The 23,915-nt window shown below is 38.1% G+C and overlaps 1 protein-coding gene across 1 annotated transcript in view; it reads right to left on the reverse strand.

Moving 5' to 3' along the window:
• Positions 1-2,452: 2,452 nt before the first annotated feature.
• Positions 2,453-23,915, reverse strand: part of PTPN2 (protein tyrosine phosphatase non-receptor type 2) — a 29,001-nt gene continuing 7,538 nt past the window's right edge. The window contains exons 3-10 of the mRNA XM_029959393.1: positions 21,332-21,432; positions 20,605-20,703; positions 19,320-19,457; positions 13,736-13,945; positions 12,152-12,310; positions 9,046-9,236; positions 7,376-7,477; positions 2,453-2,815 (exon numbers count right to left, since the gene is read on the reverse strand). Coding sequence (XP_029815253.1) covers positions 2,794-2,815; positions 7,376-7,477; positions 9,046-9,236; positions 12,152-12,310; positions 13,736-13,945; positions 19,320-19,457; positions 20,605-20,703; positions 21,332-21,432 — 1,022 coding nt within the window. The 3' untranslated portion in view covers positions 2,453-2,793. The remainder of the gene's footprint in view (positions 2,816-7,375; positions 7,478-9,045; positions 9,237-12,151; positions 12,311-13,735; positions 13,946-19,319; positions 19,458-20,604; positions 20,704-21,331; positions 21,433-23,915) is intronic.

The following is a 23,915-nucleotide window of genomic DNA, read 5'->3' on the forward strand; positions in this document are numbered from 1 at the left end:
CGATTCCTTGGAGTGAAGGAGAAAAAAGACAGGGCTGAGTATTGTTAAGGGCTAAAGGATTCCTTGTAGCCTTTAAAAAGTGCCTACAGGGTGTATATAGAGCAGGGGGCAGATCAAGTCTCTTGGACTGAAGGACCAGACAGAAGCGATGAATGGGGTGTCGTTTGCTCCACAGTATTTTTCTTAAGTGAGCCATAGATGTTCAGTACCTCCTCAAGAAGCACAGCCGAATGAAACCTCGAGCAGGGAAAAGGAGAGCACTCGGTACTGGGAGTACTCTCTAAAAGAGAAAATCCTCAAGGCTTTCCTGTTCCCTGTGGAAAAGGTATAGGACAGTTCGACGTTTATGAGGAGAGACAAGGACACAGGCGGCCACCAGATGCCGCTGCAGGACGGGCAGCGGCTACCCTTGGCCGGCCAGAGCCCTTCCCGCCTCCAGAGCCCCGGGAAGGGGCAGCCCACTCTCTGCACACACCGAAGCCTGCCTGCAGAACAGCGCCGCGGCTTTGTCCTGCTGTTAAGAGGACTACCAAAAATAAAGACACCTCTGCAACATTGCTTTGAACATGGAATAAAAACTGGCAGCCAGTAAATCACAGCTTTTTCATTTGGAAAAAAAATGCCATCTACAAGTCTGATTCTTCTAACCCCATTTCTTTAAAGGCTGCAATTAGACATTCACTTGTCCCTTTCCTCCAAAGGCAGCCTCTCCCCTTCCTTCACCTGTTTAAAAACATTGTCCCAACAGTGGTCAAGAATTGCGGCTTGTGTAAAAATAACTAAACAAATGCATGGGGCAGAAGTTCCTGGGCCAGTAAGCCAAGACTTCTGTCACAAGGCAGCCCTCAATCAAACCTGACAAAGCCCTGGTTTAGGATCTGCTATATCTTGATGCCCTTTGCTGATTCATCGAGTTGGCCTGACATCAAATTTGATCCATCAGCTCAGTAGCTGAAAACCATTTAAAAACTAAGGGCAAGTCAGCATTTTGATAAGCATTATTCAGCCCTCTATGCCCCACAAGATAAACTAGTTGCATATATGATAGCTCTAATAGCAGCAGCTAAAATAATGAAGCACATGCGTGTTTCCAGTAGTCATGCACTGCATGCTTACTCACACCTCCAAGAGGGGAAAAATAATGAAAACCTAAACCACAGCCCAAGGTAAAAGGCATGAACAGCTGCAAGCCTTATCCAAAGACATTCCAAGCAATATAAACGGGCTCTGTTCCTGTATGAAACAATAACAGGGTTTATTGCAGTGGTTTTGGCAGAGCTTCATCTCTTGTTATAAACACTCCTGGTCTCACAGCTGCACCAACTTGAAAACGAAAGCTGAATCAAGTCACAATGTTCTCTCCTCCAACACACACTCAGAACAATGCTAATCACCTAAAGAAACAAAAATATTTGGACAAACCAGACTCTGGCAATTCAGACTATTTGAGGATGGTGTCAAGCCTGTCTTTAGCTCAAGTAATTGCATTAACTACTCCCCTGATTCAGCTTCCCCTTCAAGTTAAACACAACTCAATATAATTGCTTTCATGCATGGGTCTTGAAACCAAGTTCTGCTAAGATTTCAGGCTGCTGCTTATTTTAGCAAAACTTTAGTTGGCCTAGATTTCCCCCCTCTTCCACGATTTACTTTCAGTATGATTTTTACAAAAACCTGTTACAAAAATATGCACAGTGCAAATCACATATAAAACCCCACCACATGCCAGTTCAGACAGTCATAGTAACTGTATATGTTTTTTGTGAGTTAAGGTTTATCTGAAACTGTCAGAGAACATCAAGTGCAGAACTGAGGTCAGCTCTGTTACAGAAGGCACAGGGCTGGAAACGCTGCTGACCCTGTTGGAAGAACTCCTTTAAGCAACACTCCGGTTTACCCCTTTCCAATCCATCCTGACTTTGTCAGGGAGAACGCTGACAGAAGGTGGGATACGTGAAGGAAAATACTGTACATACAACACATGGCGATGGCACAATCCAAAACCCGTTTAATTACAGACACCATTGACTTTGTGCGCTTTGCACCTGGCCCTGAGCTCCTGTTACACAGGACCGTGGGGCATGAGAGGTCAGATTTCACATCTGTCTTCCCTTTAAAGCATAACCAACAAAACACTTTCCCTTCACAAAGTTACTCTGAACATCTTGTGCATATTTTATAGCAAACATAAGAAGGATTACCAAACCAACTGGTCAGATTAATAAAATAATAATCTTAAGTGGTGTATTACAAAAGAAATGTGCAAGAGTTCCTCCTAAATCAAACTACAATACTTAGCATTAATGGAAATATTTTTAAGCACTTTCTAATAATTTTGCCATTTTCCAGTTAAGACAGGTATCAGGAAACCTTAAGGCAAAAGGCTTCTTTTTCCACAAAACAGGCTCTTAACGGTTTCTCCCTAACATAACGTGCACACAACAGCATATTGTCAATTTAAAAAAATATTTAATGCTGCCAAAAAGTATAAAAATACAATAAGAATGGCAGTACAAAACAAAATATTTCCTAATTTATTTCTTTTACATCTTTCTACATTAATACAGGCATTATAAAAAACACAAGATGGCAAATTATTTCGTTTTGCAAAGTAGCACACGCTGCTGGTGGTCTTCATCCCCTCGGTGCAGTTTACGCTGTAAACAGATAACTGAGGTCTTCTTGGTACTTAACAGACCTCACTTTTTGTTCCCGAAGAGGGGGCTCATGTCTTGCTTTGCATGTCAATAATTTGCAGTTTATAGCTGCAGAATATTCACAAGTCTTGAAGGCTTAGGTGTCAGTCAGTCTCGGCCTGCGACATACAACCAAAAGAAAGTCACCGATTCAGTACAGAGTACGGGGAAAAAAAACAACAACAACAAAAAAAAAGAACTAAGAACCGACAGCGGGTTTGCAGCCCACTGTCAATACCAAACAGCTTCTCATGCATTCCCTGGAGCAACTACTGCCTCAGAGCAAGTACTCTTGGAAAGCTGTTGCTTTTCCAGAAGGTATTTCCATGTTACAGTATAAGGCACATCCTTGCTGGGGATTTCCAAGTACAGGTCTCAGTCCAGCAAACCCCTTCCTCACACATTTAACCCCAAGCACTGCAGAAGTCTCCTTGGGCCTCAGTGGGACTATGGCAGGCTGCATCTCAAAACACACCACCTCTCACGGCTTTGTAGGCCACCCCTGGCACAGCGGCACAGAAACAACCGTTTACAGGCAAAGGTTTCCTGTAGTGAGGAAGACATCCCAGCACTGTACATTCTGCTCTTAGGCAAGGTAAGTGTCTACTCCGAGGAACGCAGAAAGACACCTTGGTGTTCACGGCACCACAGCCCCAAGCTACTACAAGTAAAACAAGTCTGAGTTCTGCGAGCACTACACTGATTCATCCTACTCGATCGGTTAGGACACACTGAAAAAGGGCTTCCAAGTATTTATCCTTCCAATTTAAATAAAGACTCAGACAGAGATGCAATTTTGAACACATTTATTTTTCGTACATAAAAATGAAAGACTGACTTAAAACTTCAGGGGCAAACAAAAAAGCCCAGGAAGACTACTGTGTGTTACGTCAACTTTGCAAATACCATCCTCTGGCTTAAGCCACTCGGCCATGCAGAAGATTTCCTCTTTTGTCACCGTTAATATACTTTCTCGTGCAGTCCTCAAGTGTCTCAGGTTTTACTATAATGCCAAACAGCAAACTAAATAATTTGGTTTACATTCATTAAACATAAAGCTAGCCAGGCTTTTTAATTGCCTGCACGATCCAGTCACACATACATGCATACACATTTATACCTCTTCCCTTTTCAGGGGGATATAAACTGATGTCAGTAAACCATTTTACTCGAGGTTTAACAGAATAAGCTAAGTTCCACTTGCAACATCTCACTTCCATAAAATAAATCCATAGGTTTTTTTAAATTGCTATTTCACACTGAATTAAATTATTTTACTTAATACATTTCAAGGAAAATACAGATGTACCGTCACTCTAAGTGGACTGTCCCTGCACCAAGAACATAAACAGGAAACCTAAAGAACTAATTCCAACTTTGCAAACTCCTTGCAATGGAGATCCAAATGTTTGCTAGGAATTTTTTTAATGAAAATGTGCATAATTTGTACATGAGTGTTCATCTGAGAGTCAAACATTGTTTTATCAAATTCAGAGATGCCCACTGTGCATCAAAAATTTTGACTGATGCATTTCCAGAATAGAGGGGAAAACCAAACACAGTAACCCTTTGAACCAAGCCCAACAACGTTTTAGAAGTAGCACAGGACCAGCCAGCAGCTTGCCAGAAAACAGGGTGGAGGGAGGCAGGAGAGGGGTCAGAAGGCACGTCCTTCAATTTCACCCTTTAAGCATTTCCTATCATAGGGGTGCCTGGGATCAGCAGTTCTTCATTTTGGCCCATAGTTGTTCCTATTTAACTTCCAACTTGTGCAAAACTGCTGCAAATTTAAATCCCACAGAATTACAAAGTATCACAAGGGCTTAGTGTGCAGCAGCAACAAGCCTCCGCCAGATTCTGGGGTATAAGGATTAGTGATGGACCAGGAGGAAGATTTTTATCCAAATTATTTCCTGGAGTGTACTAAGCAACCTGTTGTTTGCTTGTCCTTCCTATTCTCATACTGCCATGAACAATTCACTGTTAAAAATAGTTTTATCCAGGACTTTTATCGGCTCATCTTCCTTAAACTATTAACAGTTAAGACTCCCAAGGTACTTGCAATCACAGAACCAAACTAAACTTTTACAGAACAACTGCTGAATGTGCAAGTCCTGCTTTATTGCATCGAGAAGGTAAGAGAGTGTGAGGAGATGCAAGATGGCCACCTCCTGCCCTGTTCCACCCTGAAATGAGGAATGTTTGCTGAGGATCCACAAAACTGAAAAGCCAGAATTTGGAAGATGGAATCGGGAAACAACTCTAGTGACAACTTGACAAGTTGCAGTTAGAGCTCAGTGCCTGTAGAATACTGGTCACCCAGGAAACCCTTCTCATGCCAAGAGAAGGGAAATAAATGACAGTGTGATATCAGTGAAGGTTTCGCCTGCACTTTTTCCTTAGCTGCTTTTAAGTATTTAGAATAAAATCTGGAATATTTCTGCTACAAAAGCATTTAATTACATTCCATGTATTTTTCCATAACCAAAATATATCTATAAGGCACATACATTTACACCTACTAACAGTTACAGCTGATACTGAAACACCTGTCTTCTCAATTTAAAGAAAGAAAAAAAGTCTTCTGACAGTCTTGTTGGCTAAAAGTTACTGTGGTTGTAAAAATGGTGAAACACCTTGAAATATATGAGCTGCCTGCCTACACTGTGTCAAAGCAGTCAGCAAGTCATTTAGCTATTAGGGCTGCTCATTTGGTCAGCAATGCCGCAGAACAAATTGTCTTGTTCTACTGAAGCACAAGTTCCCAAATTGAGAACTGTATGAAACTGCACTTGTTTTCCTGATCTGGACCCTTTAGCATTTGTTTACTCTATAGACACTATATAAACAGTGTGGTCCAAAACAGTATTGGCTATTGCGAAATGAGAATTTCAAAGGGTAAACTGTACTTAGCTTTGTGTAGTAAATGTCAAAGTAACTGGGCTCCATGCCTCTTACGTTATTACCAAGCTTGGACGTTCTGAAAAACTTTCAAGTTAATTCCTTTGAATAAGGAACCAAGTAACCATCCAGCTCTTTTAGTATTTTTCAGCAATAAATCCAGGAAGCACTTTACAAAATGGGAGGGGGGGAAAGAAAATTCCCAAAACCCCACACCCAACAGAAAATAACCAAGTTTAAGAAAACAGAAGGAGAAAACATGACTTCTCTGAAGTCACCCAACAAGGCAATGCTTGAATAAATAAAATCCATAATTCAAAGTACAATCCAATCCTACAAATCATTAGGTCTCAACTGGAACAACAAGCTACATACAGCCACATACCATCTGTACTGCAAGGTAATTTAAAGCACAGAAACTGATTTGTGTAGAATTACTACTTAGAAAGTGTTATTGCCCAAGGAACGGAAAGGGAGTGCTCGATAATTTTAAAGGGGCTGTAGCACAGGTATTCCCAAAATATTAGTCATCAAGTGTTTTACCATCATGTCTCTAATACAGTGCTGGAGAAACTGAAAAGCAGTTCTAGACTTTGTGACGCCACCAAAGTGGCTCATACAGGCAAACAAACTGGGTATGGCAGAACACTACCAACATTTCTTTCCTATTAAAGCCACCCTTGGAAGTCCAACTATAGTTTCCTTTGAATGTGCTTTCTACACTTATCACTGATGAGTGAATTTTATTCTTTCTAGCAATTAAAATCTATAGACACACAAAACATTATGTCTCACATTTAATGGAATGTCAGAACTTGAAATGTTGGCCTTCAAACAGTAGCTGAAGTCTGAATACATTAATGAACACTATGATTCTCAGTGGGGACTAAGTTCTCAAAAGTCTTAAAAAAAATTGAATTTCTATGCCTTACTTAAATAATGAAAACTACAAAAAATAAATAAGGAATGCAAATTAACAGAGTCGAAATTGGCAAGTGCTTCATCAGACCCCTAGCTGCTCATTTCAAACTGGAGAGACAAAATATGGGGAATGGTTGCACTGTTCTTTTCATGCACAAATTATAATTACATTTAGTTTCAAAATGAAATTCTTTTGGTCGGAAATTTGTACAAACTGAGCTTTTAAAAGTACAGTGAACTACAAAAAGATTAAATATGCAATTATAAAATATATTTATCCTAGGTTGTAAGAATATAAAATGTTTAAGTTCATGTCACTAGTACATTACACATATTTAAGGATAACTTCTTTGCATTAATAATGTAAATGATACAACATTGTTTATTGCTTACGTCAGGCATGTAAATTTAAATCCAGACAGCCTTCAGTAGCTAAACCTCCATGGTTCAGCTTTGTTTAAGATCTGGTAGAACACCATCTTAAAAAGTGTATAAACAGTTGCAGCAAGTTTGCACCTGCTCATATAAACAAAAACCATCAACTCTGTTGGGGGGCAGCAGTTCATTTTTGTAAGTACCTGCAGTGGAAAGTCCTGAGATGTCGACATGGGATCAAGTTTACATCACTTCTCTACTGTATGTAACAGTCTGTACCCATTCCAGGAGTAAGGAGTTTACTGCTTAAAGTCACACCCCTAGTCATTAACTTGCAGCAAAATTAGCTGTCGGAGCAGTCACGCTTACTGTTTACTTACAAGGAATGTTCTTGAAAATACATTTTCCAGAAAGAATAAGCACCAACTAAAATCAGTGTACCAAACCCAATCTTAGTGAGAATAGGTTTCCAATATAACCACCTTTTTCTTTTTCTTTCAGTCTCATTTAGCTTCTGCTTCATCTGCTGCAGCTTCTGTGCTGTGTTTGCTTTTCTATCCTCCCGCAGTCGTTTTCGGACAGAACTGAAAGAGAAAAAAAAAGATAAATCTTACACTGTAGAACAGGAAAAGAGGCTATTACAATATTAAAGCAAACCTCTTTCCAGCACACTCCCTATTGTTAATCCACTATTAGCATAAAGCAGCAGAATATATAATTCAAGCCAAGCAATCTTTTATGATGTTTTAACCACCTTGATGTGGAGAGTTTCAGATCAGTGAAGCCCCATGAAGTAAGTAAATAACAGATGTAAAGATGTACACGGCACTTGACCTACGTTGTTCAACAAAGAACAGATGGAGTCAGCTAAATTATCTGAGCTTAGTCTTTCACCCTTGTCTGTGCCCCATTTGGTGGCAGAGATGTTTTAATGGAGGTTGGTTTTGTATGCAATGCCAGATACTACGTGCAAACGTTCATAGTATGTACATGGGTCCCTCCACTGCAGAGTTCATACCAGCATCAATGATACACTGATCCAAACCTACTCACACCTGCAGGCAGGTTTAATAATAACCCATCTCCGTCTGTGAACCAGATCTTGATAAAGGACACAGACTGAAAACCCAGTTCTGTGTGTTGTTACACTGTCAGGGCCGCCTTGTAAGTCTTGTCTCCAAAAGTACCCTCACAATCTCTGAGACAGCCATGACTACAACACAAAAACCCATTTTGATTGTCCAACTCCTTAGCACACAACCACCACACTCACACCCACACCCCACCCCACTTGCGAGAGGTTCCTTCAAACATCTACAGAACTGCTGTCATTCCCTCTCAAAAACACTCATGAAGACATGGAAAGACAAACCCATCAGGGCATTTAGTGAGCCAGAAGTTATTTCAGAATTCCAGCCTATCCACACTGAACTGCTGTGTTTTGTCCCAGGCTGTCCCTTTGGGACAGACACTGCCTCCTCCTGTGCACTGCACAGTTCAGGTCAGCACAACCCTGACTGGTTTCTGGATCTCTGGTTATGGATCACCATTTGGTGACCCCCATGGGGGCAGGCCCAAGTGACACAGTGCCTCCCAGCTGAGATATTTGTACTTGTGAGGAAGAGACACTTGAAGGAGAAAGACAAATTTACATGACAGTTAAACCACAGAAAGTTACTCACAGTGGTAGATTTAACATGAACAGAGGGTAACATATGGCTCCAATGATACAATTTCAACCGCTACACAGAAAGTGGTAGGTGATCAAGCCTTTGTGTTTCTGAGGTAACATGGATTTTTTAAATCAGAAGTTAGCACTGTATTTAAAAATCAGTATCAAATTATTTTTGGCACTTTTAGGACCTAATTCACACTGCATAATGGAGTTCACTGATAGTCTGCAGGAAAATGCTTTCAAGCATGAGGTTTAGGTGTTTCAATCAGAGACATTTTCTTCTCTTGACCTTTCAACAGTAAAACTCTATCACAAGGAACAACTGAGGTTGTATTTTTAAAATAATTCAATAAGACAGTCAAACACCACCATTCCTTCCTCTCTACTGAAGAAAGATCTTGAAATTTTCTTATAATAAGAAATAAGCCTTTCGAGAAAGTGTATCTGCCTTCTAAATGTTTTCTTTATCTTGCCTACCTTTCAGTGTTCCCATCTGTGATATCTTGAACTTTAGTGGACAGGTCAGTGTTTACTTTCTCCATCTGATCTTTGTTCTCCAGGCCTATGCTGTTCCCATTGTACTTCTCTGTGGTTATTTTAGTTGGGTGCGGAGGAGACTGCTCAGAATGTGGCGCTTGGTCCTCCTTAGAGAGCTCCTTCCACCGTTTCTGCAAACAAGGAGAACATATTTCAAACATTCCCCTAACACTAAAGACAACCCTTGCTCAAGCTGTCTTCCAAAAAGAACAGTCACAAAAGTAGATTAAAAGGAACTACCAGATCAAGAAAAAAACCTGCTAGATGAAGAAATAAGGTTAGGGGAAGATGCATCTTCTCCAACAATGATCAATGATCCTTTTTTCTGTTTCTCCGGGATGATGCTACTAAGGTGGCATGAGGCCACTAACTTTAGGGTTTGCATTGTCCACAGTAGCTCCACAACTAGGAAGCAACATTTCTTTTGTCACCCAGCACTGTCCAGCACTTCCCATTTCCTTCTACTCACTAGAGGCCTACACTGTGCTCTTACCTTTCATGGCTTCAAAATACAATAGGACTTGCATGCAAGAACTGCCTAAAAAGAGAGAACTGGGAAAATTTCACTAGATTTATTTATGCCAGTCGCAGACTACTACTTCACATAGTGACCCATTAGCCCAGAGATCTACTGCATCATAAAACAGTTATTCACCTTGTTTTGAGAAGTAATTTAAACCAAGATGGAAAAAAAAATTGGAAGTAAACCTGGTTTGCTAGATCTCTGCCCTAATGAGTAACTGTTCTAATGATGAACAGTCTGAAGGACTTGTGGCAATAGAACTTCATGCAGAAAAAAACCCTAGAAAGTTCACAGGAAGGAAAAGAATTGTCCCTAAAAACCCACCATTTCTTTTCTCACACAAATCATTCAGTGCCTATAAAGACACAGAATACCTTGTAGAAAAAAAAATCAGTTCCTTTTAGAAGTCTATGATAGGGAGGATGAACTGAAAATTGACTTCTCAAATCCAAGTGATAGATTCCTGTCTGCACCATGAATTCAAGACTGATGGTTTAAACTAAATATCAAACTCAGACAGTGATATAGAAAAGCCAGCCACTTATAAATGGACTGCTGGCAGAATGAGTTTTAACAATGAACTGACTTCTCCATTGTAAAGAAGCTTCCAGTACAGATCTGAAATTCACAAAGGGACTAGTCTTGACCCAAAAAATACTTAATTCTCAGAGGTTTTCTTTGTTTTGTCTTAAACAAGCATACAAACAAAAAGAAGCAGCCACTGACAAATGGAAATCCACTTAGCAGCTCCTCCTTACTGTCACAGAAAAAGGCCTTTTGGAAGACATATTTGTGTCCACGACAGACTTGCTGCCTAAGACAAATACTGATTACACCTGTAGTGATAAAGCCACACAGCAAAAACTGAAATCAGAGACAACTTTACTGCTCTTGTCATACAGAAGGAATTTCTCACCAAGAATTCTATTCTAAACATGTAATAACAATTGCTGAAATGGCTGGTAATTCCAAGTTTAAATATGTATGACAAGACTGTGTGAATGGCAGGACCAATTAAATACTGTACAACCTTAAGCAGACAAACTGCATGCATGTTGCAGTTGCAGCCACTAGCTGGCAGCAAGTTAAGGTTGTGTTTGCATACTGACTTCCAAAACCCATGGTTGTGTCAGAGATGAACATTTGGCTAATGTTATAACAGAGAAGCTGTCAATAACTTCATGCCCTCCCCATTATTAGCAGACAGAAGTGAATACCTCTCACGCTCTGGAGAGTACAACTGTTCCATTCAGGGTCAAAAAAGCAGCCTATCTGACCTTGAAAGGAGAAACACTCCTTTTAAGTACTGCCAATTGATTTTCTGCACATGACCCTGAGGCCTAAAGAGAAAAACACCAGGACAAATGCCTGCAATGCAGGAAACACTGGTTTAAGAAAGATCATATGAACGGTCATAACAAGAAAAAGAGAACAAATGAGAAGTGTGCCTTCTTAGGTATTCTCTTACTGTGAAGAAATAACACACTTGAACCTGATTGCTCCCTTGTATCCAGAAATGAGAAATCCTGTGATCTAGATGGCTAAGTGTGGGAACTCGACCTGCTCACAATGTGGACCATGGCTTTGTAAAAAACAAAGCAGAAAAATACTACTGGAGACAATTCCTCATACCACCAGAAACAGCTTCCAGAAAATAAAGACACTAAACTGCTGTTAGGATGAATCATGAAGTCTTCTGGGCACATGGCACAGGTGTCAAGACTAGCAGAACACTGTCCCAGGTGTTGATCAGCAGTTGTGCAAAATTATTTCTAGCAAGTCAAGAAACATTTGTTAAAGAGAAGAATTAGACAACTACCAGAACCACAGAGGAGAAAAAACGTGTTTTAGCTTATCTGCTCTATTCATGATTTTAAGAAATCAACAAAATAAAAAAGCCCCAGCATATGAAAGCAGAATTAAGTCTGATTTGAAGCCTCTCCTCCCAGTCCTCCCTTGCTCCCAGCTCCAGTCACTTAACGTCACTGTAGCTACTGTTACGCCTGCAAGCCGCTCTGATGAAACAGTGAGATAGGTAATTTTTTTTTTGCCCCAAAATTCATATTTGGCTAGATTCTACTAAATATAACACAGATTTTAAGGGACATGAAAAAACACAGCAACTTTAGTAATAAACGTTATCTGTGGCATCAGGAAACTTTTCTGTTGGGAAAATACATAGCAAGGATCAAGAAATTCTAAAAAAGATCCTTACTATCTTCAAAGCAGTACTGGTCATTACTTTTGCTTTTTAGTATTGAAGATACAGATTGAACCTTCTTTTTCTAAACATTTGTACAGACAAATAATTTTTATATTTCATTGAAAAGGGGACATATACATAGGATTAGACGTTTAGTTCATAGAAGGCACTGAACAGATATCCTCTGATACCTCCTAGGCATCTATTGAAAAAGTCTAATTATTTAAATTCCACAAAGTTACATGTTTTAAAATAATTTGGAGCTCATTTTTTACTACTGTTGCAGTCAGCTGTTTAAATACATAGAGCTATACGTTTACCTGTATAGTTGAATCCCCCATTATAAATTTTGCTCCTTCTATTACAGCCATATATGAAAATCTTAGTTGATCAGGAGTCTGAATAAGTCCCATTCGATATTTTCTCATATCCAGTAATACCTTCTTAATATCTACAGAAAATGGGTCCTTTTTTTCCATCTGTAAAGAAAGTTACATTGAAAGTATCAATGGTATGTAAAAACAATTGCAAGTGAAAGTCATAAAATTCAATCCAAAAATTAATTTCTTCATATTATGCTTATATTGGTTATATAGAAAATTAACCACTCAAATGATTTCTATTTTGTTTTTACAGATAAAATGCAAACCATCTAATGAAAACTTACTATGAAAAAATCGATGATCCTGTATTAATAATAAATTAGTACTCTAATATCAAGTTTTAAACTTAAGATTAGGTATGCTTGATTTTATTCAGGCATGTATTGAAACTTTGAAATAAGACTATAAGAATCAGAACTGTAAAACAGTATTTCCTGCTGCTCCTGAATGGAACAGCAATTTAGACAGACTGAATGCGGCAGAAGTTTCCTTATTTAAAGCAGAATCCCTAATCCAAGCAATGCACACACTTGTCCCTACATTACATTCATGGAGTGTTTTTAAACATATATCTGCACTTCTTACAATGTTCACTATAAATCATCTAATATTAAAGTATATTTGCATCAAAATATACCCGTTTTCAAAAATGCATCAAAAAAGAAAAACTGAAGAAAAAAAACCAAAAAATAAGTTGAAAGGATCTAACCAAACCAAAAGACAAGTCTCTTGTCACTTAAATGAAATCCTATTTCACCTAACCCTGTGCTGTCCTTTTCACTATTGCCAAGCACAGACAAATAAAAAGTCTGTGCCTGGATTTCAAAATCCAACAAAATTCTAAAGCTATTTTAAATATTATTTAACATTTAAAGTTCACTCATGTCATGAGCAATTTTGATGATGTAGCTCGCTGAGTAAACATAGAAATCTATACATCCATGTGACACTGCAACTGGCTGCCAAGCCCCACCTCCCAGGGGGCTGCACAGCAAGGGAAATTCTGCACCACTCTTCATTACATACTGCAGGAGATCCAGGGACATGCCCGAATTCTCATGCTAGTTCAGATAACAATTTTCTGCACTCTTAAGAAAAGGGGCCTGTCAGACTTATGAGATATTCTATGTTTGGAGAAAAAGACTTATAGATTTAATTATCTCCATATATATTCACAAGCTTAACTTTAAACTTATATTAAAAAAAACCAACCAGTCCTCAACCTTTTCTAAGCACATCTTATATAAAAGGGAAAGAATGTTTACTATTTACTTTCCAGGAAGCTTTGAAAATACGTAATGTACTTGAAGATGGATTTGTAAATGCATTTCAAGAGCTGTGTTTTTAAACCATCAAAATATGTGAAGAAAAAGAAAGTATGATGTATTAATTAAAGTTTCCACTGGCATGTCATTAACTTCAATGTTTTTAAAGCCTTCTGACCAAAAAGCCCACACTGGGAATGGAGGCAAGGTGTCAGGAGAAGGGAAAAGATGACAGAGCGAATAAGCAAACACTTACCAGAACCAGACAAGTGTCTACTAATGAAAATGTGCCAGAACGTCCTATCCCTGCACTGCAGTGAACTACTGCAGGCCCGTGTTCAGGACTCAGTGAACCAGACTCTCTGACTTTAAACAGGAAGTTCAGGAATGAAGCCGGGGATTCAGGAACTCCGAAGTCTGGCCATGTGGTATAATGAAAATGAGAGATCATCCTGGACTCACCACTCTAGAAGTGAAAACAAATAAAATAATACAACTAGGAAGTGTTCCTCTTTTGTTCAGTTAGCACACATTTCCCCAATCTAAATCAATAGCTATTCTCTATTTTTAAACTCCCATTTAGACAAACCATCCCATAACTTGCTTTAAGTTGGATGACAACCAACAGAGCAAGCTGAAGCAGTTTTTTATCCGAGTTGGTCGTTTCCTCCTTTCCAATTATTACCATACGCATTTTTTTTCTTCTTCTCAAACTCCCAATATATTTGGGTTGCTTTACTACTTACTCCCAAATATCCTTCCTTTTCTACCATTAGAGCAGTTTAAAGGCTGACAGCAGTTATTAGACAGCTAGAATTAATACTACTGAAAAAAGTCCACATCAGTGTTGTATACACTCTCCACTCTTGCTCAGAGCAAGTTTTAATGCCAAGAGGTATCACATCTCCTTTCTATGAACCACATTACTGTGAGGAGCAGGAAGTGTCATGGAAAAGGCCTGTAACAACCCATACAGCAGGATGTCTAGCAAGACTTCCACAGGACATATTCTGTCTTTTTAAGTAAAAAAGGAGGATTCCAAAATCATACAGTTGGCTTTAGAACCACACAGTTTCTCTCCTAACATGAACAACTAACTGCAAGTACTGAAATGACAGCAAGAATATGTATATAAAATCTAGATTATATTTTTATGGAACTCACTTCAGACTTGCTGTTAAATGCTACTCCTTGCCATGGTGATTCTGAGACAAACTGATCACTGATTTTAGCTCAGGAATTTTAGAAATGTTCAGTTATTTTTACCTTCTCTCCATTACATCAAATTTTCCACATAGACTGAAACCTACCTAAATCTTGACAGAGTTTGAACACAGGAAGATTTAAAATATCAATGTATTCTAGAAAAGTTATTTTTCCTTCTTCAGCAACAATAAAACACAGCCTTAAAATTAAAATAAACTCTACTGTTCTTCATCTGCTCAGTCCATTTCAACTTCTTACCAGAGACAGCTTACGAAACTCCTTTGTGAAACCAAAGTAATCCAGTTTGTGGTTACCACAGTAACAAAAATACTCTCCCGTTTTGTCTTTTGCCTTCAATGCCTGATACTGCAAGACTGCCAGTATTTTCACAGAAAACAGTGAATATTAACACAACTCCAGTGACTCTCAAATGCACAATTATCTTCCAGAAATATTTTGTCTTTTGGCTAAGAGCTCAACAAAGACAACAGAGTATGATCTATGATATTGGGAAAGTGAGTTCACAGGAAGATTTCATGTGGAAAAAAGACTACCAAGGCCTAAATTGTGTAAATACACTGGGACTTTCCTTTGTCTGAAGCAAAGCATTAAAACAAGAGTTTGCATTTTCGACTGAGATCTTCCAACTGCTCCTCTGTACCTTATTTTTTAAGTGGCGAGTTAACTCACAAATCAACAGAAATGACCTGTTTGTTTAAAAAACATGAAGGAGATAAATTTTTAATAAGAAATCTGGAAATAACACTCAAGCAATTTCCTCTATTTCTAAGAAAAATAATTCATCATTTTCGAAACAAAATGAAAAAGAAAACTGGAGAGGTGAGTTAAATGCACGTATTAGGTAAAGCAAAGGTTAAGGTTGTTCCTTGTGAATCAGATGGTCTTTAAGTGGCAAATGATACTTCCTTCCCACAAGATCGTTAGACAGCATTACAGATGAAAACCTCCCTTACACCTCAAGAAGGCAAAAATGCCTTTTTTGTCTTTTGGTATGTAGGGTTTGTCTGTGTAGGGGTGTTTTCCCCCCACTCTCATCCTCTAGCATCCTCTTCCTAAAAAAAAAAAAAAAAAAAAAAAAAAAAGGTACTGCTTCAAGCACATGGCCAAGTGTCACCCTGCTTATACATTAATCTGAAATAAGTATTTCTAAAAGAGAGATTAAACAGCGCTGTTGCACATGTCACATAGCTCTAACCCACAGAATTCTTGCATGAAGGCTTTGTCCATCCCATGATTTTCCATCCCTTCAGCTCATTTTAAAAATACCTAGTCTCTTCATCTTTCTACAAGAGTCCCATTGCAGTGCACCGGAACCAGCTGGTCGTCTCTGAACTTGCAGTCTCTAATCCTACAGTCAAATCCCATTTGAATATTTCAAACCTCCCACATTTCTCACTTAAACAGAATGGCTCTTTCAAGTGGTGCTTGGCAGTCAAGCTGTACAGCTGAAACACTGCCTTTGTGTGGGTATCTGTAGCACCCTTTCTTGAAGAACTCCCAGTCACTGAGCCATGCACCATAGCTATCACTTACATGAAGTGACTTTGGACTGTAACGAGAAGAGTTTTGGCTTGCTAAAGATTCACAACTGTAGATGGATAAAAATTCACATTTAAAGAACAGCTAACTTCAATTTGAAGTGTTACCAGGAAGTCAGCTAGTCTTTTAAATTAAAAAACCCTGGACTTCAAGGTTCAGGCACTAATATAAAATTTTATATGTTATACACAACGAACACATTTCTGCACAGTAATTGAAAACCAGCTTGTTCTATGGTAACCACAACACAATCTTCCAAGATTTATTTCCTAAGACTAGCTACCAAAAAAAAAAGCCAATAATTTTTCATCAAAATCACTCAAACCATTCTAGCAAAATTTTTAGGAACTACTGGGATAAGCTTTCCATTAATTATGTGTCACACTGTAACTTTCTCACGGTATCTGGGTTGCCACAGTTTTCTGAAATTACAGAAAACAAAAAAGTTTTCTTTCTCTAAAGACCAATACTTATAGTTGTGACCAAAAAAAAAAAAGCTAAAAGCAGCAATAAAGAATATAAAAACATATTCAACACAAGATGGAGTCTTTGTTAGATATTGACAGCTAACTTGAGAATCTCCACATAATATTGCCACAAAATTTAGCAACACTATCCAATAGAAGGTTAGTTTACAAATTTAACAAAAGGCTCTCAAACACCTGACTATCACTTCTACAATATGCTGGGACACTTTGCTTCAAATCATATACATGCAGTAGCTTCACACATAAATGCTTACAAAATTTTAACATGAGCACAGTTTCTTCCTTCTACCCTTATTTTCCGACAGAGGCATAGGTTTGTGGAAGCCTTCACAATAAGTCTTTGCTCAAAGCCAACTCTGAACCTGAGCTATTACAGCAGAAAGCAGCACTCAACTTGCAGAAGGGCTGACAATTGACACTGACAAAACCATGGAGAACACACAATGAACCATGGTGGAAAGCAGCTTCAAATGCCTGTATTCTAAAATGCAGACTGGGTCAGGCAAAAAATAAGGAAATTCCACGATAATCACCAGCAAGACAAAGAACATTAGAAATATTTTCAAAACTTTTGGGAAGGTACCAATAAACACCATTTTCTTTCCAAAGCTTTACCGGACTCTGCCAGCCCCAATAGCAAAAACAAATGTTTGCCTAGAACAGATATAAATGAATCAAACACCCAAATGCTTTGCTCTAATCTTGAAAAAAAGAACACCCTCCCAACTTCACCTGTACTTCTAAGTGCTCTTTAACAAAATCAACAAGAAAACAAATAAATATTCAGTGGTTGTTTCATTGGTAACAACATTAAACAAGCACTTTACTCTTCATACATATGTATTTTGCTTATGTCTTAAAAGAGATTTGCTGCAGTAAGACAAATATACTTCAGCTCAGAATGGTTATATCATAAAGACAATTTTGGTTCTGTTTTCAAGGAAATGCTAAAATTTAAGTATTCTTGGCATTCAGAGTATATTTTGTTCATGAGTCATCTTATATTCCAGGCATCGAGTGGCTAAATGTCTTACACTCTGCCTCCACCAAAGGCCCCTCCAGAGTAACTTGCATAAACACAGTTAAGCTCACATTTCAAGTTACTGTGAATACCAAGTTCCCACAAGTTTTATGGTATAATTATCAAATCCTTACAAAAGGTTGCATTTAACATTCATAGTGTTAGTCTAGAAACTATGCAGTTTTTTTGTTTGAATAACCAAGTATGTTTTATTTCTTTTAGTGTTTTATATAAAAATTATTCTTTGGAGTTAATATGTGTAGAGCCTTACAAGAGTGCCAGGGTATTAAAATAAAAATTCAATACAGAAAGTTTTCTAGGTATTTGTCAAACTGATTTACGTGACATACAAGAAACTCCACAGTGCTGACGGGCACTGCTGGTCCAAAACAAACCCAGAAATTTAAGTGCTCAGTAGTTCCAACTCAAGAGTCTACTATAGTATATGTTGTGCTGTTCCTCAAGGCATTTCTGCATTTTCCAATTAATGTTATGTTCAAACACACACGTGATGAAAACTGCATCCTTTGAAAATAGGAAGTTTAAGAGTAGGGGCCAACATCTGCCAAATAATTCCACAAAAAAGCCTTTTTGGTAGTTAGGAAAACTTGCATTCAGCTTTCCAAAAAGGAGAGTTATTCTTTCTCAGGCACTAGCTTGCAAGCACTACTCCTCTTTTCTTTGCTTTTGCTGTCATTGAACAAACAACTAAACAGAAATTCTTTAGGTCAGCAGGACAGTATTTCACAAAGCTCTTCTTACAAGGAAGAGACCAAGGAATAACATGCCAAGTTTTATCATGTCATGAGGGAGGTTTTGAATGAACAAGACAATCTTGAATAAAACTTGCCATAGTAGCACTTAAGGCAAGATTTATAGGGAGAGAGAATATCTTACAAGACATAGCTGGAACAAACAGACAAGCTCTTCAATCCTGTCTTCCGCTCTGAAACAGAAGCAGCAAATTCCAACCCAAGCTCAGGCCAGGAACAATTTTTTTGAGCTTAACTTGGTTAAATTGTCAAAGCGCTTAATTTTTTAAGAGAAAAGGATGGTTGGTCCTGTGGAGCAAAAGGGGAGGTAAGCAAGAGGAGATAAAGTCACCTATCTACAGGTGGTAATCACCCCTTCCCAAAAAAAACTTAAGATAGCTGGATTGAATTACATGGAAAATTCAAGTTCCACTAAAAACCAGTTATTATTAAGTTGGATTTCGGATAGTCAAAGGAAATCAGAATTTTCAACTCCTGTGTTCCTCCCTTTAGGTTAATTCTTACAGCTCCTCTTAGAATCACCACTACCATCAACCACAATTGAGCATGCTACGGTGCTGCCATATGGAAAATATAAATATAAAAATGCTGAAGATGTTATCTTTTTAATGTATAAATTGAGGTTTAACTTGCTTATATTCCACACCAACATCTTTAACATCCTCAGAAGCCAAGTGCATTAAAATTCCCACTGCAAAAGCTCAAACAAACCTTGAGTGACAACATGCTAAATGGCTCTCACAGTACGCTGAAGCCCAAAAATACGAGCTGTATAGACTGAGAAAAGCTTACATTGATATTTTCTAATTGCAGTAGATGTACTGTGTAATAGGATTTGACATCTTCAGATACCAGCCTCACACGGAAACCTGTTTCACTGAATGTCATAACTTCTTCTTCTTTTGTTGGCCAGTATTGTGCACACTTCACCTATTTGATTTTTTTTTAAAGGAAGGAAAACAAGAAGGGGGAAAAAAAGAAAAAAAATCTGGTTAAATATCCTAGTATCTTGGGCTTTGCATGTGCAGATTTTGAGACCCCATTATCCAACACAGTAGACTCAAGTACCTGCTCCCAGTTTGAGAACTCTCGAAGTCTGTAATCCATAATGTTTACAGCCAAGTCACTACAACTGCTTCAGTGGCTATTATGCATTCCAGCTTTGTCTGTTTGTGCTTTCTTTCACTGCAGGGCTAACATGTTTTGAGATACATCTGAACCCTTCTCCCTCTCCCCTCTCTAGTTCTCTATAGGGAACCAAGACCTCTGTTCAGCTGTTTCAGCATTTCCTCCCCCCATTTCTGACATGCACACCTGCACAGTTACAGAACTCTTCTATCACATCCAGTTCTCTCCAGGCTTGTTGTATACTGGAAGGTTCTAGTGAAACAAAGGATAAGGGAACAAAGCAATGCAAAACCATTGTCTTTTATTCCTCTTGCCCTGCACTCAAACTTTTTGTAGGAAAATTTTTGCACAAGAAAATAAGTGACTTTTTAGAAGACCAATCTTCTTCCCTAACTAATCTACTCTGAAGAAAAGACATAAACCTCAAATGACATGCACTTATAACTAAAATCCTGTGCTCTTATGTGCATTAGCAGAAAAGCTACATCGTAGCAGAAAATTTCTGTATTCTGCATGTATACCAACTGTTCACCAGTTCTTGGGCAGCAGTTTGTCTTCACTGTTACAGCTAACATCCCTTTATAACAAATATACTACTCTTCAGAGTAATCAGATTTAGAGGAATTAATCTAAAGATACTTTAAGTCAAACTTGTTTTCCCACCTTCCATTTTGTTCCAAGAGCATCTTATGCTGCCTCTACTCCACACTATTTCTATCTGCATATCCTCCTTTCTCAGAATGTTACTTTCACCTTTCTGCATTCATCACCAAATGGATGCTACTTTCACCAAACTGAACTTCAGGTCTTAGCTCCATCACTTTAATGTTACATTCAATACACATTATGCTGTACACCAGTGAGAAAGTTTGTTAGTTCTTTTAATGTAACAATCAAACACTGCTCAACTGTATTAAAATTATATCGCTTTACAACTAATTTCACTTACTGATTCTTTTTCGACAATTCTGTTCAGCATGACAACTGCTTTGGTTTGTTGTTGCCATACCATCAGCCAAAAATGACAACAGGTATTAGGGAGAGGACCCTGTGTAGTAAAGAAAAATGGGCATGAGAACATACAGGCAAACCAATATTTGAACACAGTTAATAGTTCACTGTTGAAAAGAGGAATAAGTCTTCCTCTGAAAGTTTAAACAAATTATTAATAGAATTATAGAAGTAGCAGGCAAGAAAGTAATCACGCTGCCCAGACCACTACAGGACTTGAAATGGTTGCGTATTTTTTTTTAAGAAAAAAAACAATCAAACAAAACCAAACAACAGAACAATAAAAACTCAGGGAAAGCATATTTGGGTTGAGCATCAATACTACTTTGCCGTTAGAATTAAAACTACTGTTCAGAAGCTACAAGATGAATTAAGGGGTTAAAGTATTGTTGCAACCTATTTCCTAAAGAACTGAAGAGCAAGAAATACCTGAAAAGCTTCATACGCAGTAAATTAATCATACCTCAATATTCCCTTTAGCTTTTCTTAAAATATAAAATAATCTGATCACAGCTACCTGTGATAACAGCCTACACAGGCTGTTAATATGAAATACATGTAATACATACAGACAAGGAATCATCCAAATACAAATTACAACTGTACAAATCCTCCTCCCCTAGATTCTCAATCCCTGTAATACTGTAGTAACTGGTACTACTCACCTGTGTTAAAATATAGTATCTCTGGGCTTCTTCTATGACCACTAGGCTGGCATTGATATAGTCATTCTCGGTGTTCTGGAGTTTTACACGACTATGATCATCTAAAATTCAAACAAAATTAAGAATTAATGATGCATCCATCTGGATGAATACTCTCTCAAAGGCAAGTTTAGGTCTGACAAGCAACTTGAAATAAATATTGCAGTCCTACCCAAGCAGTAAATTATTTGTATATGTGAAAATAATTTCTCATCTATCTTTGATAACTGCCTGTCTCATTCTCCCCTCAGCATTACATGGGAGTAATTTCAGGAAGCGATTACTAGCAGATGCTCAGAAAACTGGAATACCCATTTTTATTTATAAAAACAGCCAAACAAAACAACCCTCCCATACATGCCAAAAAATGCTCACAGCCATCCCTCAACAGCTGCATTTCCTTAATACAACAGCACCACGACTCACACCAGGCAACGCTGTCCTATCACATCAGATCACTCCACTGCATGGTTTCCTTTGTGTTCAGAATTCCAAAATTTTTGGTGAAGTTTCATAGGTTGAGGTAGAATCATACAGAAAAACTCACACAGCTAAAAAAACTCACCAAAATGTACTTGCAATAATTCAAACTAAGCACTGATCAATTTAATTTTCCCTATGAGTTATTGTCAAATACTGTACAATATAACAATAATAGACACATGCAAAAACGTACATATTTAACAAATCTTTCAATTAAATGAAGTCTAATCTAATTACATGGTTTCAGTCTCTCACAATTACATAGGCAAGACAGAAGATTCCCCTATTTATGGCAGAGGCAAGTGAAGGATAAAATTCTAACATTAATATGAGAAAGATGATCATACTGTCAAGCTCAAACACTGCATAATAAAAAGTCATTGTGGCTGTTCCTAGAACCTTTTAGTATCTGATTTATCAGCCTCTAGGAGACATTTAGGTAATGAGACTTGTTCACAGTAAGTAATGCTTCAGCCATTTATTGGTCACTGTATTAAACAAAGAGCACTTTTAGTTTAAAATCTGTACACAACTAGATGCCAGAAAATGAGATCCAACTGACTGCAAACCTCCTGAAGCTCAACAGCCTCAGCAGACTGTTTCAGAAGAGTAAATAAAAAACAGCAAACTAAAATGAATTTAAGAGACTTCAGCCCACAAAACTCAACTGGGGCACAGACTGCTGTTAAAATGCCAGCCCACTTTTCCCTCTCCCTGCACCAAAAGGCTAACTTCCTTTTGATAGACATCTTGGGAAATGCACAAAATCATGAGTTTTCACATGAGCAACTTCCAAGTATCAAATTCGGCACAGCTATGACAACTGAACTCATAGCCAGGCTGTACAGCACAAGGCTTATCTCAGAAATCCATGAATATAACCTTGCACAGGAAAAAAGCTGATGGCAATCAAAAAACAGTCACTGAATTAAGACTCTTGTTCTACAGATTGCTCATATGATTTTATATAAATACTTTCCAGGTTTGGAAACCTGGGAAAATACATTTACTAGGTTTTGATCTGCTTTTATACTCTCCCTCATCTATCTACTATTGGCAACTGCCAGAGATGATCTTGCTGGATTAAAGTAGAGAAGTCAACAGTAAAGTACAACTATTTTGTTGTTGTTCAAGGACTCAGATTTGGGGTTGTTACCGCACCTCCTTTAGGTCCTAGCTTTTACATGCAGTCACATACAAACACGCAGAGAACAGAAATATGCTGAAAAATTCTTTTTAATATAAAAACATGAGAAATTTACTGGGTTAGTCTGTTTTTATTAGCATTCCAGTTGTAAGGCAACACCATCTTGACTTTCAGGAGTCTTTAAAAAAAATTATGATACCTCTGTGTGAAGAAAAAAAATATTATCAAAGCCAATACACAGCAAAATTAAGACACACGTGCATTTTAAAGTAAAATATATTTCTTTGTATTATTTTGCTGGGATAGGAAACCATTACTCTTTCCTTTCATGTATCACTTTATCTGAAATGTTTCTACTGGAGAGAAACCAAGACCGCTGTAAATATTACATGTCATTTGCCAACAGGAAAAACTTAAGATCTTGTTATAGTAAATCACACATACCGGTACTAGTGTTCTCGGAAAGGTGACGTCAGCAAGCACGTTAACAATTTAATCACCCAGCGGCAGCTGCTGTTCTGCTGCCCGGGGAGATAACTGACGAGCCTCTAAGGAGGTTCCCTGCTTTAATCCTCATACACACTTCCAGCTTTATTTTTTTCTTCTTATAAATTCTGCTTTGTAAACGTGACAAATAGCATTCTGAAAGTTTTTTTTTTTAAAGTCCCTTTAACAACTAATTCTATGCACAGACAGCCTCCCTCTTCCTCCCCAAGTAAAACAGAGGCGATCCAACAAATACTCTGGCATACAGTCCACAGGACAAAGACAGACACTAGGATATATTGATTTCCCTTCTTTCAAGGGAAAAGGTTCTTAAAGGACACAATGACCTAGAAACCTCATTCAAACCCTGGCTTGCTCTTCTGAATTAAATGAAGCAAGCCAACTTCTGACAGTGAGTTTGCTGTAACA

The sequence above is a fragment of the Manacus vitellinus genome, unplaced genomic scaffold (assembly GCF_001715985.3).
Source record: "Manacus vitellinus isolate BGI_N305 unplaced genomic scaffold, ASM171598v3 scaffold_1_pilon, whole genome shotgun sequence".
Taxonomy (NCBI): Eukaryota; Metazoa; Chordata; class Aves; order Passeriformes; family Pipridae; genus Manacus; species Manacus vitellinus.